Here is an 18,657-nt window from a genome sequence, read left to right as displayed (position 1 = left end):
TTCCAGCCATAGCTAATCTAGAATTTATCTTGCTAAGATCAAGGTCATTTCATTTAATTAATTTTTCAGTTTCCACTGATGAAGAGATGGAAGGTTCAAAGTTATTTAGTCTACGATAAATAATGGTAAGCTTTCCTTGGATGGAGATTTGTTTTGGCAATTAATATTACTAACAGTTTTAGCTTATATATATATCAATAATATAAGATCTTACATGATTAACGGAATTTGCCACGTTAAAGTTGAAATTACCTTTACACTGTAGTTCTAACATGCATGCTGTACCAACATGACTTAGAGAGCTGCATCTTCAATAGATTTCTCTCCAATGTGGAGAGCACATTAACATAACTACTACTAATTGGTGTACAGTTTCCTACAAAGAGACATGATCAACAAGTTCACGCCCCTTTGTCTCAACTGGAAAGAGCAGAACATTAATTGCTGATAAAATTATAACCACTTCAAATAAAATGATTGCAGCCATCTGGTGGCAACCTCTAACCAATTGCACTGCAACTATAGGAGATACCATCCCTGCAATTCTCCCCACAGCACTTGCAACTCCACAACCAGTTGATCTCACTGAAGTTGGATAAATCTGCAGAAAAGATGTCAAAATGACAACTTTAGCCTCCCAATATAAAATTCTCCCAGCTGTATTTTTGTCCCAAGGGTCAATTTGTTCCAATCTACTATTTTAGACAAGAATCTACTTTGTTATGCTAAAATGCCAAAATTAGATGTTTAACATCTTTATACTGACACTCCAAACAAGGCTATGGAAGGAGTAACTTGATCCTCTCACCCTATCAAATGTATCTCAGCCACCAAAGAAGAACAGGTAGAACAGGACAAGAGAACCTCAAAGCTAAAAGTGCTTGGAAATTGGACTAATCTACATTTTATTCCTCATTACAAACCTGAAAACTCAATGTATTTACCAGAAGAAGATCCACTATGATATTGATAGTTTATATATGAAAAGGTGAATGGTTCTTAAATTGTGACAAGATTGCTAAAACTGATCAGCTTTAGCAAACCATATTCAGTTGTCTCTTTAGAACTCTATGCTAATTCAATCAAATATCTGTAAAAATACATGCAACGGCTACATAAATAAGGAAGCCAGCCCTAATGTCCAAAAATTAATTTGGTTTGCAAGGCTATGCACCCATATAAAACAAGACGATGCGCAAAAGAGAGAGGGGGGGAGGGGGAGGGAGAGGGGAATGGAGACATAAAGAAGATACATGCAGTTAACAGTTTAAGATGCCCAATAATGAACATAAATGTTGTTTGCCATGTCAAACAAATAAAAAGTTTCAGTGGAGAAAGAAATCTTACAAAGTCAACTTTTTAATATGTGAAAGGTAGAAGTCAAAATTCTCTGTTCAATTGAATACATGAAAGACAAGGAATATCTATCAAGTTTTGACTGGAAAGGACCAAAATAAGTTGCCATGTCAAGAAATTGAACAAGTCAGTGCGATGAAGCTAAGAATGAAAGAAGAAAGAAGTGCTTCAAGAAGGTAAGGAGTGACACCTCTGGACAATAGACGCCAGCAAGGGTGAAGGTCCCTATGAACCAGATACGAGCTCCAAATAGCAATGCTGTTGTTAAGGCCTCATTCTGAGGTACAACAAGCGGAAAAAGGAATAGGGACCCCAAGACATACATCAGTGCCATTGAAACTTTCCGACCAACTTTCTCCACCACTACAGCTGAAATAAGAAGCCCAGGGAGCTCTGAAAGACAAAGAAAAACTTAGATTTACAAATTGTAATTAAGTCAATGGGAGCTGAGAAGAAATAATTGAATCGCAATTTGCACAAGAAAATGAAAGTAAAAGTACCAGCAAGGCTAGTGATGAACACGTCTGTATAGAGGCTTGTATCATTTTTCACATGCAAAGCAACTGAGAAGCATCTATTTTCCCCAGTGCTAAACTGTGATGTCAGCAATATAATGCCATAATAGGCGAACGAATTTCCAAAATAAACCATCCACATGAGGAGGGTAATTCGTAGTAAATTTGGGGATAGTAGCATCAGGGATGAAGACAATCCTGTCTTAAAATTGAAGATTTTGTTTGCTCTTGGCCCAAGCAATTCCTCTTCCTCATCCAGCTCCATCACTTGATCAGAAACAAGCACTCCAGGGGGAAGTTTTGTCTGATTGACAACAGCTATTTTCCTCAAAATATCATGTGCATCACTTATTCTACCTTCGGCACATAGATATCTAGGAGACTCTACTGTAAAAATGTACAAGAGAAGTGCTGCAAATGATGGTATAGACGATAAAGCCAATAACCACCTCCAACCTAATCTTGGCATGATAATCTGTAAGAAATACCAACATAAGTTTTTCCAATATTTACAAATATGGTAAGATACAGACTCTACTTTGTTTTTTATTTTTCTCATTAATTACTAACTGTTAGGGAGCGCTACAAACTATCAACGATAAAAAACTACAGAAAATGATATCCGATGAAGTGAGATAATAATCAAGTAAGAGAATTCTTAGTTATAACCTAATCATTCTTTACTGAAGACTACAGAACCACGAAAAATGAGTGGGAGTAAGTGACCAATCACAGCTTATCTGGTCCATCACCTTCTATGCACTTCCAGTCGTCTATGTTCTGGTTGAGCTCCTCGAATTCTAGGGCAGTCAGACCAATTTAGGAGAAATGTTCTAAAGTAATCTGAGTGAAACTTTTCTCAACCCCCCTTGTCGTTTCTTTGAATTAAGTTCTGTTAGGGATTTGAGACCTGTTTTTTTCTTTTTTTAAGTCCTATTGAGACGACAGAACAATTTTACAAGAAGTTTTTAGAGAACTGGAAATTGAGATAAGATTAGAACTGTTACTAGAAAATACTTCAAATAAATCAAAGATGAAAGAGGAAAAAAAACAAGAAAAAAGAAGTGAAATGCATATACCTTGTATATATAAATGTAGGTGTGTATCTCATTTTTTTAAGCAAACCCTTCAAAAGAATGCAAACAGATATGGACAAGTTATTGTTTTATATGGACTGTCTTTGCAAGTGAAGATTTCCATTCAGAAGATGCTTATACCTTGATTCCAAAATCTCTTAAATCTTACTTGACCCATGGATATTAGTGGCAAAGTGTCAATGAGGCACCCAAAAGGCATAGTGTCAATTATTCATATTTAAAAGAAGATGAAAAGTAACAGTGGACAGAAAAAAGACTTTTTGTGACTTGACATTGTTCCTTTTTCCTCTGTTATTCTCTGTTCAGCTTCCATTGACTTCCACCAAGTATTAGATGAGTCACACGATCATCCTACTCCTATTTCACTTATTAAAAAGAGAGATATATTATTCTTTCCGCTTTATACTTTCGAAAAGTGTAATATTCACTTTATTATGCACAAAATGGATCTTACTCACTTATAAACGTGTTCCTACATGCATTTGAGAATGGTTACTGATACATTCCTTAATCTAAAGACATTGTCTATATGTTCCACATACAGATGATAGGCTTCTAGTCATTGTGGAAGTCTGTACATAGACATAGGGGAAAGTAAGAAGACGGATCCTAAGACTTGCTATTCCATCCTAATTGAAGCTCATCTAAGCACAAGTTCAGCTCGTATCTATTACATGTTGTCTTTCTTTACAGCAAATCATATTTTCACTATTTGTTCTTCATTCGGTTCGAAGGTACAATCTTGCTCCTCTACATGGATGACATTTTAAATGGCAGTAACTCCTTCATGTTGTCTGCTCTTATTTGCAACAATTGCAAGCTACAATCACATTTTTCTATGAAAGACTTGGGGCTCCTTCGTTTTTTCCCTTGGCCTGAAGTTCATCATGACAAGGATGGCTTTTCCTTAGTCAGCATAAGTATGCTACTTTCATACTTCAACGCACAAATATGCTAGCTTCTCAGGCTCATCCCACTCCTCTATCTCAAAAGTAAAAGCATCAGCTTCATGGCTAGGGTGGTAATCCGGTTGATCCCTATGACTATTGCAGCATTGTTGGTGCACTTAAGCACCTCACATTAACTCGACCAGAAATCTCCCATGCAGTGAACTTGTTTTGCCATTCATGCAGCATCTTACTGAGGTTCATTGGGCTGGGATTAAACTCATACTTCGCTACATTTTTGGAACTTCACACCTAGGTCTGCGAATTTCTGCTCAATCCTCTCTTAACTTGGTCGGCTTCTCTGATGCAGATTGGGCTGGTTGTCCCATCACTAGGCGCTCTACTACTGGCATTTCTGTTTTCTCTGGTCATTAAAGAAGCAACGCACTGCCAAGTCAAGCGCCGAAGTTGAATATCGCTCGTTGGCCTCTTTAGATGCCAACCTAACTTGGATCAGTTACTTATTGCAAGACATTGGCATTTCCCTGCCTCGACCTCCCATGTTGTTCACGGACAACATTAGTGCCTTGCATTTATCGGCTAATCCAGTGTTGCACACTCGTACGAAGTATGTCGAGCTTGATTATCACTTTATCCACGAGAAAGTCGTCTAGGGAGCTAGGTGAGAACCAAGTTTGTTCCGTTGCATCAGCAAATTGCCGACATATCTTCACCAAACCACTGCCCAAACATCAGTTTCAGCTACTTCGAACCAAGCTGGGTGTAATTGCTCATCCAACCACCAGCTTGAGAGGGGATGTAAGAAACCCAGGTTAATTAGCAATTCTCTAGTCTAAACCTAACAATTAACCTGTACGTGTAAGAGAGCTAGAAGGATTGTTACATATACAATCCATGTAGAACACAATATCTCTGTGTATAAGTCCAACTTAGTAGCATGTAATAGACAAGAATTAAATATAGAAACAAGTTTCAGTGTCTTCTAATTCTTATTTTATTCACAAATCATATCTTGTTAAAATCCCGAGAAGAGGAGAACGATTTCACAATAGATAGGGCATAAGAACAGCAAAGGATGTACCAGTTTCTACTTTTCTTTGTAAGGTAAATACACAAGCAAAGGATGTACCATAGCCAATAAAGCCTCAAGTATTGTTCCAATTGTCCAAAAAGTCGAATAGATAACCATCCATATGCCCCTATTTTGAGAAGGCACGAATTCTAGAAACCAAGATCCATATACAGGCCCACCACCCAAACCAGTTCCAACCAGCATACGAAGAATGAGCAGTGATATATAGTTTGGAGAAAAGGAACTCAGAAATGCACATAGAGTTGTCACTATTGCCACAATCAGAAGACATTTCCTGGTGATGGAAAATCAAAGTGTATAATCATCGAAATATGACAAACTTAAACCAAAGAACAATTAAGGAATCTACAGCTCAATAGGATTATTCACAAGAAAAGCATAAAGTTTTTCAGTAAATCCGATAAAAGGGAAAATAGGGGTTGCCTTCTTCCATAGTTGTCAGCAAGAATGCCCCAGAAGTAAGCTCCGATAAGCATGCCAGCAAAAACAACAGTAGTAATAAGAGTTTCTTGTGTAGAAGAAAGTCCCCATTGAGACTTAACAGCTGGTCCAATAAAAGAAAGAATCATAACTTCAACAGCATCCACCATGGATCCAAGACCTGCATAACCCAATACCAAATATTGGAATTTGCCAAAACCCAAAGCTGTAAGAGCTTCATCCAGTGTGTATGCCATCTCCAGCCCACCAAATTCGAGTCAATGAAATATGGGTTTTCTTCGTAAATCTAGGATGTTGCCTCCATGTGAGTTCAAATAAACACGTTTAATTCCTTCTGTTGTATCTTCTTTCATGGAGACAAATCAGAATAGTTAATTTCAGTTTCGTGTTTGAATTTAATAAGACACCTGTTCCTGCTCATGGGGTCCTTACCCAGCCATTAATAATGGAAAAAAGAAAAAGAAGAAATCTGATTGACCACAAAAAAAGGAGGTGTTGGCAAATTGTGGGTGGCATTAGCAGTTGCAACTTGCCCGGATTGAATTTAAGTTGGTCAAAACCAACTTAAACCCCTTTTTAGTTTTTTTTCAAAATGCTTAAAGTCATTTTTTTTACCATGGAAATTACCTTTATATCCCTTATATTTTAACTAAATTCTCAAACTACCTTTTTTATTCTTTTAACCCTAAAATTCACATCATAAGCACTTTTATCCAAACACTCAACTGCTTATTTATAAAAATAACTTTCAGCACTTCATACATTAAAGTTATTTTTTTAAGCCAATCCAAACGGGCTCTAACAAAGACTTTTCATTCATTCAAGTTTCGTCCGCTTCATTGAAAATAGTATGTGACTAGAATTAGAGGTCCTAAATAATACTTGTATTAATAATATTTGTATTAGTTATGTTTGTGTTATAAATACATTAAATGTGTGGATTGTCTATTTAGTTAATCTTATACATATTTCCTAGGTTTTTGGATAAGAATGTATAACATTTAATATAGTGACTTTTTGGACTGATTTGTCAAACTATAAATAGGATTGTCACTTGAATAGAAGCTAAGTTATCTCCTTCATCTACATTTCTTGCCTCTTTCTCTTTATATTTATATTGTTCTGAGCTTGATTTACAATACGCATGATAATATTCCTTTCTTCTCTCCTTGGATAGTTCATAATAAAATACACCACAATATTTGTGATGTACTCAAACTACATGACCAAATGATCATTTACATCAAAATATTTCCTGATATCGCATTTATCTAACCATACATAAACATGTCCTTATTTATACAAACACACGTCCCATTATCTTTAAAGGAATGGAGTGAAATCCCTGATTATTATGTGATTAAAATAGGAAGCTGTAAATGAAACTGTAAGAAAGATAATGAATGAACTAATAAACAATAATCGAAGAAGTTAGTAACAAAAGAGAAATTCTTATTCAGTCTCTTGAGAACAGTGACAAAGATCGCTGAAGAAAAACGTTGGATGATTGCACTTTACCAAGCAAAAATAGAGAGCTTTCAGTATTCGGGTGAAAAATCAGATGTGATACAATCAGGGGATGATGGGGGTCTTATAGGATAGGTTACATTAACTGACTTCCCTATCCCTCCCTATGCACATTTCCATCGTTATTTGTGTGGAGATCATGGACTCTTAATGGGATTGAGTGTGATCCTTTAAATCTCAGAGCTTTAACGTTATCAAAGGCATCGACTGCCCCGATCATTTGAATCATGTCTGTGGCAGCTATTCTGAGTGGCAATGTGTCCAACATTTTGACAACTGGTCATCTCCCTCCAGAAAGTGTCTTTTTGGTAACCTGGCTGATTGAAGGCGACTTATGAGTTACTTCCCATAACCCAAGGCGGAAATACCCTTTCACCATATTTCACCAATACAATAATGTAATAATCTTCTCTTTCCTCATTGAGAAACAGGAGCAGTCGAAGTAACTAGTATGAATTCTTCACTGCAAGCAGGTAAGACTATTGACATATCTTAGCCAACACAATTTACCATCCGCTTCTTCACACTGTAAGCATTTTTCTTTGTTCTAACTTTTAAGGGCCGTGTGATCTCAATTGAGTGTGATGGTATTATTGACCTCTCAAATAGTACCGTGTAGACAAAACAGTAATCGTTGTTATCAAAATTCTTCCATAATATCATATAATATAATTGTGTACCACTATCAATATTTGGTTGGAGGTGGCTGCTGGCTTTATCATCCATACCATCATTTGCAGCACTTCTGTTATTTGTATTTACAATAGAATCTCCTAGATATCTGTGTGTCATAGGTAGAACAAGTGACGCCTGTGATATTTTGAACAAAATAGCTTTGGTGAATAAGACGCAACTCCCCCCTGGAAAGCTTGTCTCTTTCAACTGACTGAGGAATTGCTTTCTCCTGGAAAAAACAAAATCTCAAGTGTTATATCAGGCTTCTCATCCTTACTATTGCTTTTCCCCCCGCATTACGTAGAAATACCCTCCTCATATGGGTGGTTTATATTGGAAATTCCTTTACATTGCTGACCTCTCTGTTTAGCAGTGGACAATGTCAACACTCGTCAATTGCTTTGCACATGAACGATGATCAGAGCCTTTATACAAATGTGTTCATCAATATTCTTGCAGGTAAAACAAATTTCATTTGCTTTAATGATATTCGCCTCAACTAATTATTAAATAATTGTCTTTCACTTAGCATTGATCCAATAACAAGTTGTAAAATCTAAATTACTTAATTTGGTTTTCAGAGATCCCTAGGATTCTTTTATCAGCTATAATGGTGGAGAAAGTTGGTCATAAATCCAGTAGGCGCTTATGTATGCTCTATACTTGATATTCCTTTTACCACTTTTTGCACCTCAACTGCCTGCTTTGAGTACTGCCTTGCTATTTGGTGCTCGTGCTTTCATCTCGGGAAGACTCCTCATTGTGGAAGTCTATTGTCGAGAGGTAGCCATCAATTTCTTATTATCACACAACTTCTCTAGGCATGAAAACTCTTTCATGATTCCATCTAGCGGTGTCAAATGGACGGGTTGGATTGAAATTAAAAATATTAAAATGGGTTGAAATAAAAATTGAATTGGACCATGACCCGCCCAAATTTACTTTGGGCTCAAATGAGTTAAAATTCGGGTTGGGTCATGACCCACCCAATTTGACCCTCTTAATCTCAATAATTTTAACATATTATTATTTATTTTTTATAACTACAATTTGAATTTCAACTCAAAAAAATAAAAATAAAAATTTACAAATAGATAAATTAATACTAAAAGATATAAAATAAATAGTAATTCATACATTTAATATGAGAACATACATTACACCAATGCAAATAAAGAGTCTTAAAACGGGTTGACATTGAAAATTAAGTTGGACTCAATTGAAGATTCTTTTAAAATGGTTAAAACTTGAACGAGTTGAGATTGGACCAATACAAATTATCTTGAGTCCAACTCATAAAAGTTTGGGCGGGTTACCTGTATTGTGCCTCATTTTTACACCCGTATTTCCATCCAATCAAACTTATTGCATATATAAGAAAGTCAACCTCAAGATATCAAGAGTATGTTTCATTTGCTTGAAGAACCTAAAAACTTTCTAGTTGTTTTTACTCTTCTAACATATAGAGTAGTATATATTTGGAACCACCTCACTCTGAAGCCAGGCTCATGTACTGAATTTGAAGAAAAAAAAGAGGAAATGTGAGCGAATTAGGACTGCAGCTCTCTTCTTCTAATTTGACAAATGACAATGGAGTTCTAAAATGGTTCATTTTAGCATTGGTACTGATGTTGAAATGTGTGTGTGTACTCTTAAACAAATTAATATTGTAATGCATATAGTTCATGTGAATCATTTGCGTTTTCTGGTTCTTAATCAGTGTGAAGAAAAAAAGAAAATTATGAGGTAAAGGACTCTTTTGTGACATCTTGTCATGAAGTATTGTGTTGGCCTCTTCACCAATTTTCTGTTGTCATGAAGAGTCTATCAATGCATGTTGTTAACTACTACACATGTTGATTCTGCTACTTCGGAAATCTGATTGAGACTTATTATATAATGAGGTGATTTTGATGCAGAGTAACCTTCCGAGATGCATCTTTTTAATTGTTAAGTGCTAAAGTTATGCGGGATTTTCAGGGACCATTGGCTCATTAGAAGCCAAAGTTGCTTGAGCTGCAGGTGTGTGGATGTGTACCTATCTTTTGCCTTCGCTAGTGTGATGTGCTATTATTCAAAAAATCAACTTGCATAGAAGTACGCCTTTTACTAGATAAAATGTTAGTTTTTGTTGCAAAAAAGTCTTGGTGATTGTCTGGTTTGGAAAATATTTCTTGCACTTTTTGGATTTACACATGCATGAATCAGTTGATGCACTTCAATCCTGTGATATTTAATGTTCAGTGACCAAAAGATTGTGCAAAAAGTTCACTTTTAAAAATTTCTAAATAGGAACCCTGGAAAACACGATGTTTATTGACTCTTTTGCCTGCTCCATAACCTCATTTTCCTCTTCAGCATGTCCTGTACTTCACCTTCCTCCTCCTGGTCCTTGTTTACTGCAGCAGCCACCATAATTTGCGACAACTTGGTCTTGAATTGATGACCAAGTAGTCACGTTCATGCGAATTAAAACACGAGTTCATTTTTCCCAAACTGAAGTGATATGTCCTGAGATCGGAAAAGGGTCAAAAATACCTCTGAACAATAGAAAAAAGTTTTAAAATACCCTTCATCCACCTTTTAGTCTAAAAATAACATTCTAATCTAAAAATACCCTTCTATCCACCTTTTTGGCTAACTATAACCCTTGAAACTAACAATCCTCTTTTCATTTTTTATAATTATTTATCATGTGTCATTTTCTTATTGGATGAAATAAAAATCCTACCTCCACTAAAAAAAAATTCATAATTTATCTAGGGATAATTATTGTTATACCCCCAAAAAAGGAAACCATTTACCATTGGATATCCCATTACTTTCATACCCCTTATTTTTAACTATTTCATGCATTTGATACCATGAGAGTATATAATATACTCTGATCGTATCAGACAGTTCTGAAGCACTGTCTTTTCCTTCTTGATACCATCAGAGTATACTCTGATGGTATCAACAAGAAACTGTTTGATAAATTGTTTGATACCATCAGAGTATATGAGTATAATATACCCTGATGGTATCAAAGAGGAACAAGAGAAGGGGCACTGACATAAATACACGTTTGATACCATGAGAGTATATATACTCTCATGGTATCAAGAAGGAAGAGACAGTGCTTTAGCAAAACTACTTGATACCATCAGAGTATATTATACTCTCATAGTATCAAGAAGAAACTGTTTGATACCATTAGAATATAATATACTCTAATGGTATCAAAGAGAACCAGTGATATTGACGTCAACATGACGTCATGCGTGAAATTAAAAGAAAAATAGCGGGGTAAAAGGGTAAATATTTTGGGTCATGAGTCTATTAAGGATAAATAGCTTGGGTTGGGTCCAATTTGGGTAAATAGTTTCACAATTGGTCTATTAGGTGTAATTTAAGCCAAAAACAGTATACCTCTTCAAGACTCTCCCCCCCCTCCAAATAAGACTAGGATTTTTTTATCCGGTTAACCAGAAAAAAATAGATTTTTTTTAGTTCTTGACTTGATTTTTCTTTGTTGTTTAATAATACTTATTTTGTACAATACATATAAATAAAATAACTAAAAAAAATTAGTTATACGTATAACTAAATTATTTTTTAGTTATTACAAGATAGTAAAAAAATATTTTAAACTAAATTAGTTATTACAAGATAGTTAAAAATAAATAAATAATTTTTTTTATTACAAGATAGTTATTGTCAAACTATCTTGTAATAATACATATAAGTAAAAAAAAATTAAATCAGTTTTTCGAGTTTAGTCATAATTTATTCAAACCAAAACAATACACATGCTTGATGACCATAAAAAAACTAAAGCAAATAAAAAAACTATTTTTTATAGTTTTTCTCATAATTTATCCAAATCAAAATAATATCTCTCTTCATAATCCCAAAACAAACTTTATAAAAAAATGAAAAGAAAAAGCTATAGAAATAAAAAACTATTAGATATTTTTAAAAAAAAATGGGGGTATTGAAATTTGAAGAGGTATAAAAAATTAGAGGAGGTGGGATTTTTATTTCATCAAATAAGAAAAATGACACATAATAAATACTTTTAAAAAATAAAAAATAAAAAGAGGATTGTTAGGGTTATAGTTAATTAAAAAGGTGGATGAAAGGGTATTTTTAGATCAAAAAGGTGAGTAGAAGGATATTTTTAAATCAAAAGATGGATAAAGAGTATTTTTAAACCTTTTCCTTATAGTTGCATATTTTTTCTCCTTTTCCGTCCTGAGAAGTAATTGTCCAATCAAAAGAGCCAGCAACTCTTTTTCATGTGTAGACAAGCCTAATTCTTCTTGCACATAATTTGAGAGAGAATACAGTCTATCGTGATTGTATGCATTGATACAACGAAATTAAGTGAGTTCATACAACTTATCGTGATTGTACCCATCAAGATTATATGTGTTAATATAGTCATTAGAGCGGATGAATAAAGTGATACGAGCATGTAATAATTGAACAGTAGCTACGAATTAGAATTCTTGTTGATGTGTATTCTATGACTGTTTTAAAGAGCAGAGAAATACAATGTATTCATAGAATCTTGTCTTCATTTATACATACAACTTCTATTCAGATTTTTGTAATTTATGTATTCATTTATTAGAGCACCAAAAAATATGTCAAAAAATACCCTTCTAGATTCACAAAATCTTACAGGTATGTATTCCGAATTTTTGTATATCTGTCTGTATCCACAAAATCTTGCATTGATCTTTTATTATGTCCGTATCCATAAAGTCTTACATCTTCTAAAAGAGATATACAGAACTTTGGTTATGTTTGTATTCACAAAATCTTGTATTTTTTATCATTCATAATAAAAGAGCTGTGTTCCTTTTTTTCCTTTCACTCGCGCGAACACTAGTTTTTTTCTGGATAGAGATGGCAACAGAGAAAGAGGTGGAAGATGTTCCTGTGTACACATTGGATGAAGCACTCACAACAGTTGGAATTGGTAAATTTCAGTATATGACCATGTGTTATGCAGGTCTTGGTTCTATTGCTGAAGCAGCGGAGACTATGATTCTCTCTTTTGTAGGACCTGCTCTAAGGTCCCAATGGGCTCTTTCTCCTACTCAAGAAAGTCTTATGACTACTGTCGTTTTTGCTGGCATGCTTATCGGAGCTATTTTTTGGGGCTTCATCATAGACTGTTATGGAAGAAGGCAAAAATTTATTCAAAATATACAAGCTTTTTATCAAAGAAATAATAATCTGGGAACACTCAATTTTGATCTAGTTTCATTATTTGTTAACAGGAACAGTCTTCTAAGTATAGCAATAGTGACTGCAGTATGTGCAGCTCTCAGTACCTTTTCTCCAAATTATAATTGGTTGCTTGCTGTGCGTATGATGGTTGGATTTGGAGTTGGTGGTGGACCTGTTTATGGATCTTGGTTTCTTGAATTTATGCCTTCACAAAACAGGGGCATGTGGATGATTCTCTGTACAGGTTTTTGGACAATTGGAACAATACTTGAGGCTTTATTAGCACTGGTACATTACATATATCCTTTTCTTTTCCTTATTTGGTCTCTAGTGCAACCATATGTTAGCTCACTTGCCTTGCTTTCTAGAATACTAGTGTTAAGTCTGGCTATGTGCAGTGCTTGTATTAGTACTTTTGCAGCACACAGAGTCTAATCATCTTCTTATCTTTACTAATGCAACTCTTTTTGTTTTTCCATTTAATCATCGCGTCTAAATACTCCCGACTGTATAATGTGATAATCTTCTGTTTCCACATTAAAACCTTATAAATTGGTCCTCTCTATCCAATAGGGTTACTGCCTCCATAGGATTTTTCCATCACTCAAGCCACTGTGACGTCAGAAAGGGAAAGGGGAAAGAAATCAATTTATCAAAAGTATTCCTTGTTCATCTCTCCTGCAATAATGTCTTCCGTGTCAGGTAGGGTTCTAATGACAATTTTATGTTATATTCTCATGTTCAAGATCCTAGTATGTATATTTAATCTACATATAGCATGTATGTCTATGCTTGAAGTTATAACTAAGAAATCTTGAACCCATTTTGTCGTGGAAGTAAGTCACTTCGTATAATTTCTATGTACAATTCTTTTCTAAAATATATATTATTTTGTAATTTTCTGCTAATTTATACATACTCATACATGAATGTGCTTGCTAAGAAAACGACATTAAATTAAGAATTTCACTGAGGTCATGTGCCACTATCAAGATCACGGAACATTGAAAAACTTATGGCATTCTCATTGTGTTTACGTTGCAGATGATTATGCCAAGATTGGGTTGGAGGTGGTTACTGGATTTATCATCCATACCATCATTTGCAACATTTTTTTAATTTGTATTTACAGTAGAATCTCCTAGATATCTGTGTGCCATAGGTAGAACAAGCAATGCCTATGATATTTTGAAGAAAATAGCTGTGGTGAATAAGACACAACTCCCCCCTGGAAAGCTTGTCTCTTCTCAACTGACTGAGAATTTGCTTTCTCCTGGAAAAAACAAAATCTCAAGTGTTAAATCAGGCTTCTTATCCTTACTTGTGCTTTTGTCCCCCGCATTATGTAGAAATACTCTTCCCCGGACCCCGCGCATAGCGAGAGCTTTAGTGCACCGGGCTGCCCTTTTATTATGTAGAAATACCCTCCTCATATGGGTGGTTTATATTGGAAATTGCTACTCATATTATGGCATAATATTGCTGACCTCTCTGTTCAGTGGTAAACGATGTCAACATTCATCAATTGATTTGCACACGAACGATGATCAGAGCCTTTATACGAATGTGCTCATCAATAGTCTTGCAGGTAAAACAATCTTCCTTTACTTCCATCAAATTCGTCTCAACTAATCAAAAAGTTACAAGTTGTAAAATCTATGTTATCTTATTTTTGTCTCTCAGAGATCCCTGGAGCTCTTTTAGCATCTGTAATGGTGGAGAAAATTGGTCGGAAATTCAGTATGACACTTATGTGTACTTTAAACTTCCTTTTCCTTTTAGCTCTTCTTGTTCCTCAACCGCCTGCTTTGACTACTTCCTTGTTATTTGGTGCTCGTACTTCCATTTCGGGAAGCTTCGTCATTGTGAGCGTCTATTGTCGAGAGGTAAATATCATTCCTTATAATAATGCAGTTTCTAGACATATTTACTCATTCCTGTTTCCATCCAGTCAAACTTGATGTATATATAAGAAAGTTAACTTCAAGATTATGTTTCATTTATTCGAAGAAGCTTAAAGCTTTCCCGTTGCTCTTAGGCCTCTAACATCTAGAACGCAAGCCAGATGCATGTATTGAATTTTGAGATAAGAGTGGAAATGTTAGCAAATTAGGACGCAACTCTCTTCTTAGTTGTTAAACAACTATATCTCATTGACTAGAAGGGAGTTCTAATTTGACAAAAGATGAAGCTCTAAATTGAGTAATCTTAGCATTGGTGCCGAGGTTGAAATGTGTGTATGTGTATTATTAAACAAATAATATTGTAATGGATCTAGTTCATGTAAATCATTTTTGTTTTCCGCTTCTTAATCAGTGAAGAGAAAAGAAAAAGAAAAAGTTATGAGGTAAAGGCCACTTTTTGACATCCTTTCGTAAAGTTTCTTCTTGGCGTCTTCGCCAAGTTTTTATTGGCTAAGGGGTGTAAGAATTCTACTAAGTGATGCCATAGGCGTTTGGAGAGTCTACCAAAACATGTTGTCAACTACTACACAAGTTGATTCTGCCACTTTAGCAATGTGATTTGAGACTTACTGTATAATAAGGTTCCATTCTTGATTTCCTAATTTTAGTGCAGAGTAACTTTCCGAGATGCTTCTTTAATATTTAATTGCTAAAGTTAAGCTGAATTTTAGTTGCCATTGGCTCACTAGAAGCAAATGTTGCTCAAAACCTATGCCATTCCTGTAGAGACTTCAGTTTGTCATTTTAACGTCTTGTATGCAGATATATCCAACGTTTGTAAGGTCAACTGGTATTGGAGTTTCAACTTCTGTGGGAAAAATAGGGGCCATGCTTTCTCCTATCGTTGTGGTGCAATAGGTAAGAGGGTGGCCATCAGATTGCTGCAATCATATCTTTTGAAGCAGTTGTAGTTTTATCAGCAGCCAGTGTTGTGCTCTTCTCAGTAGAGACAAAGGGTAGGGAACTAATTGATACTCTTGTTGTCTAAATGTTTGGACAATTATTTCATTTTACTTGTATTGAAGTTTTCTCTACACATTGTAGAGGAAAAGAAGTTGATATCATTTTTAGTATGGATGAGTACCTACCTTTTGCATTTGATTGTCTGATGTGATGATTATTCAAAAAATCAAATTGCATAAGAGGAGTTGTTGCCAATGTGCCTTGTACATACTGTTCACGCGACTTCATTGACTCGAAAATGACTGTCCTGGAAGGTCATTAGCAGATTCTAGTGAAAATAGTAAGAGAATTGAAGAGGATAGAATTTGGGAATTTTCTGATCTCATTCATTGAGCATAGCTAAGAATGAGAAATATCTCATCTATATATATAATCGATCCAGAGTGCAAGCTGGCATCTCAAGCTGTCATTGACACCTCCCATTATCACTAAGAAACTTGTGACAAACTGCATTCAACTAACATTTGGAACTAACCAACTAACTAACCTTTAACAAATTAACTAATACATAATTACACAGCTAGGAACCACTATCTTCAATACTCGCCTTCAAGATGGATATACTGAAGACATTCAGAACTCCAAGCTTGGCTAGAAGAAAATCATGTTGAGATTGACCAAGAGCCTTAGTTAGCAGATCAGCCTGTTGGTCTTTAGTGTTGATGTAATTAGTTTTGATTAGGCTTTGTTGAATCTTTTCTCGAATGAAATGGCAATCAATCTCGATATGCTTGGTCCTCTCATGGAAAACAGGATTTGCAGCAATCTGGATGGCTGCTTTGCTGTCACAATGAATAACAGTAGGTGTGTGTAAAGCCACCCTCAACTCCTTAAACAAACTAGTGACCCGTACTACGTCTGCAGTTAATGTAGCCAAACTTCTATATTCTGCTTCTGTAGAACTTTTGGACACTGTGTTTTGTTTCTTGGATTTCCTAGAGATCAATAAACCCCCAAACTTGAGTAGGTACCCAGTAACTGACCTTCTTGTGCTGGGACAAGCAGCCTAATCTGCATCACAATAGCCAGTCAAAGTGGGATCCATTTTTGAGCTCATAAGTAATCCCAATCCTGGATTGCCCTTGATGTACTTAATCACCCTCAAAGCTACATGTCAATGTGAGAACTTAGGTTGTTGCATGTACTAACTCAATGTCTGGACAACAAAGGCAATATCAGGCCTTGTGTTAGTCAGATATAGCAGTTTACCAACCATTCTTTGATGCTGACATCAGGAAATAACATATCACCATTACTACTGTCGTAAGCTGCTAAGGTAAGTTTCACATTGCATTCCAAAGGGGTGAAAACTGGTTGTGCCCCTGCAAGCCCAACTTTTGAAACAAGCTCAGAAGCATACTTCTTCTGGTTCATTACTATACCAGTGTTGGATCTGCAGAATTCAATCCCCAAAAAATATCTTACTTCATCCAAGTCTTTGATTTTGAAGTTATTATGTAACACTTGTTTGGTAGCCTGAACTAGTGTAGGATCACTCCCTGTGATTAATAAATCATCAATATATACTAACACAATGACAAATCAGTGGTGCTTCTTTTAGTAAACAGTGAATAGTTCAAATGACTTTGAACATAGCCTGAATGGCAAAGTGCTTTAGTGAGTTTGACATTCCACTGTCTAGATGCTTGTTTGAGGCCATACAAGGACTTGCCAAGATTGCATACATGATGCTTCTCTGGACTGAAAAATCCTTTAGGGATCTCCATATATATTTCTTCATATAAGTCACCTTGTAGGAATGCATTAAACACATCCATTTAAAATATCTTCCAATTTTCAACAGCTGCCAAGGTAATAATAGATCTTACAGTGACCATATTAACTACTGGGGCAAAGGTTTCTTCGTAATCAATACCTTCTATTTGGCTATAACCCTTGGCTACAAGACTAGCCTTGAATCTATCAATTTGTCCATCAGCCTTGTACTTTATCTTAAATACCCATTTGCAACCTATTGCATACTTCTTTTCAAGTAACTTCACTATTTGCCTAGTCCCATTTTCCTCCAAGGCTTTGATCTCATGTTGCATGGCTACTACCCATCTAGGGTCCTTAATAGCATCTTCATAGCACTTAGGTTCAATCTCCCTAGAGAAACCACTGATAAAAGCTTGATAACTTGGAGATAAGCGATGATAAGAAATGTAATTTTCCATAAAGTAAGGATGGTCAGAATCAGTGACCTGAGTGACAAAATCTTTCAGCCATACTGGTGGATTGGATCTACTGGTGGACTGCCTAGTTCTCTGGACAGTTAAGATTGCAAAAGGATTTGATGCATCTTCCAATGCAGTAGCTTCTTGTTCATGCAGAACTTGTTCAGTCATAACCTCATGTTCATGCATTGGATGAACAAGGTCTGATAATGCTTTTGTGTTCTCTGTAACCACAGGAGGTGTGTCCCCACAATCACTTGTATCCAACAGTGGATTTGGGAAAATAATGCTTCAGGGTGCCTCACTTTTTGAGCAAATTGATAGATCTCTTCCTTGAAGATAACATCCCTGTTCACTAATAACTTGCTTTGGCTCAAGCTATAGACAATGTACCCCTTTTGAGAAGTGGGTATCCCATCAATACACAAGCATCAGCTCTTGGTGAGAACTTGTCATCTTTGACAGCTTTGGTGGCATAACATAAGCAGCCAATTGTCCTTAGGCGAGTCAGGCTAGGTTGGTGTTCATGAAAAATTGCATAAGGTGATTGTCCTAGCAGGACTGGAGTAGGCATCCTATTGATCAGATAAACAGCAGCTAGAACACATTCTCCCCAAAATATGATTGGGATAGAACTTTGAAATCTAAGAGCCCTGGCCACTTCAAGAATATTTTTTGTATTTTCTTTCAACCACTCCATGAACTACTCTCATGAACA

At 35.6% G+C, this 18,657-nt stretch overlaps 2 protein-coding genes across 3 annotated transcripts; one reads left to right on the top strand and one right to left on the bottom strand.

Annotated features, from left to right (window-relative positions):
• Positions 1–166: 166 nt before the first annotated feature.
• LOC129892533 (organic cation/carnitine transporter 7-like) lies at positions 167–5,915 on the bottom strand. Its single transcript, XM_055968120.1, has 5 exons — positions 5,393–5,915; positions 5,006–5,243; positions 1,857–2,346; positions 1,547–1,749; positions 167–601 (listed from the first exon to the last, which is right to left on the bottom strand). The coding sequence occupies exons 1-5, from the start codon at positions 5,644–5,646 to the stop codon at positions 377–379; spliced, it is 1,410 nt and encodes a 469-aa protein (XP_055824095.1). The 5' UTR covers positions 5,647–5,915; the 3' UTR covers positions 167–376.
• Positions 5,916–11,900: 5,985 nt separating this feature from the next.
• Positions 11,901–15,881, top strand: LOC129892196 (organic cation/carnitine transporter 7-like). 2 transcript variants are annotated; one of them, XR_008767281.1, is made up of 5 exons: positions 11,901–13,123; positions 13,409–13,537; positions 14,335–14,423; positions 14,519–14,721; positions 15,562–15,881. XR_008767281.1 is itself a non-coding variant. In XM_055967751.1 (4 exons), the coding sequence occupies exons 1-2, from the start codon at positions 12,509–12,511 to the stop codon at positions 14,338–14,340; spliced, it is 621 nt and encodes a 206-aa protein (XP_055823726.1). In that variant the 5' UTR covers positions 11,901–12,508; the 3' UTR covers positions 14,341–14,423; positions 14,519–14,721; positions 15,562–15,881. The 2 variants fall into 2 exon arrangements, 1 of the variants encoding a protein (XP_055823726.1); XM_055967751.1 differs by lacking the exon at positions 13,409–13,537.
• The last annotated feature ends 2,776 nt before the right edge of the window (positions 15,882–18,657 follow it).

This window comes from Solanum dulcamara, chromosome 6 (genome assembly GCF_947179165.1).
Source record: "Solanum dulcamara chromosome 6, daSolDulc1.2, whole genome shotgun sequence".
Classification (NCBI taxonomy): Eukaryota; Viridiplantae; Streptophyta; class Magnoliopsida; order Solanales; family Solanaceae; genus Solanum; species Solanum dulcamara.
Note: the sequence above shows the minus strand (reverse complement) of the source record. Positions and strands in the feature narration are given on the sequence as shown.

Bases quoted from the DNA above. Each gene is read 5' to 3' on its own strand.
- LOC129892196 (XM_055967751.1), top strand. From the start codon at position 12,509: ATGGCAACAGAGAAAGAGGTGGAAGATGTTCCTGTGTACACATTGGAT.
- LOC129892533 (XM_055968120.1), bottom strand. From the start codon at position 5,646: ATGGCATACACACTGGATGAAGCTCTTACAGCTTTGGGTTTTGGCAAA. The intron at 5,244-5,392 runs GCAACCCCTATT...TTCCATCACCAG, and splicing joins GCTGACAACTATGGAAGAAG to GAAATGTCTTCTGATTGTGG. The intron at 602-1,546 runs GTGTCACTCCTT...TCTTTTCTGCAG, and splicing joins CTGGCGTCTATTGTCCAGAG to ATTTATCCAACTTCAGTGAG.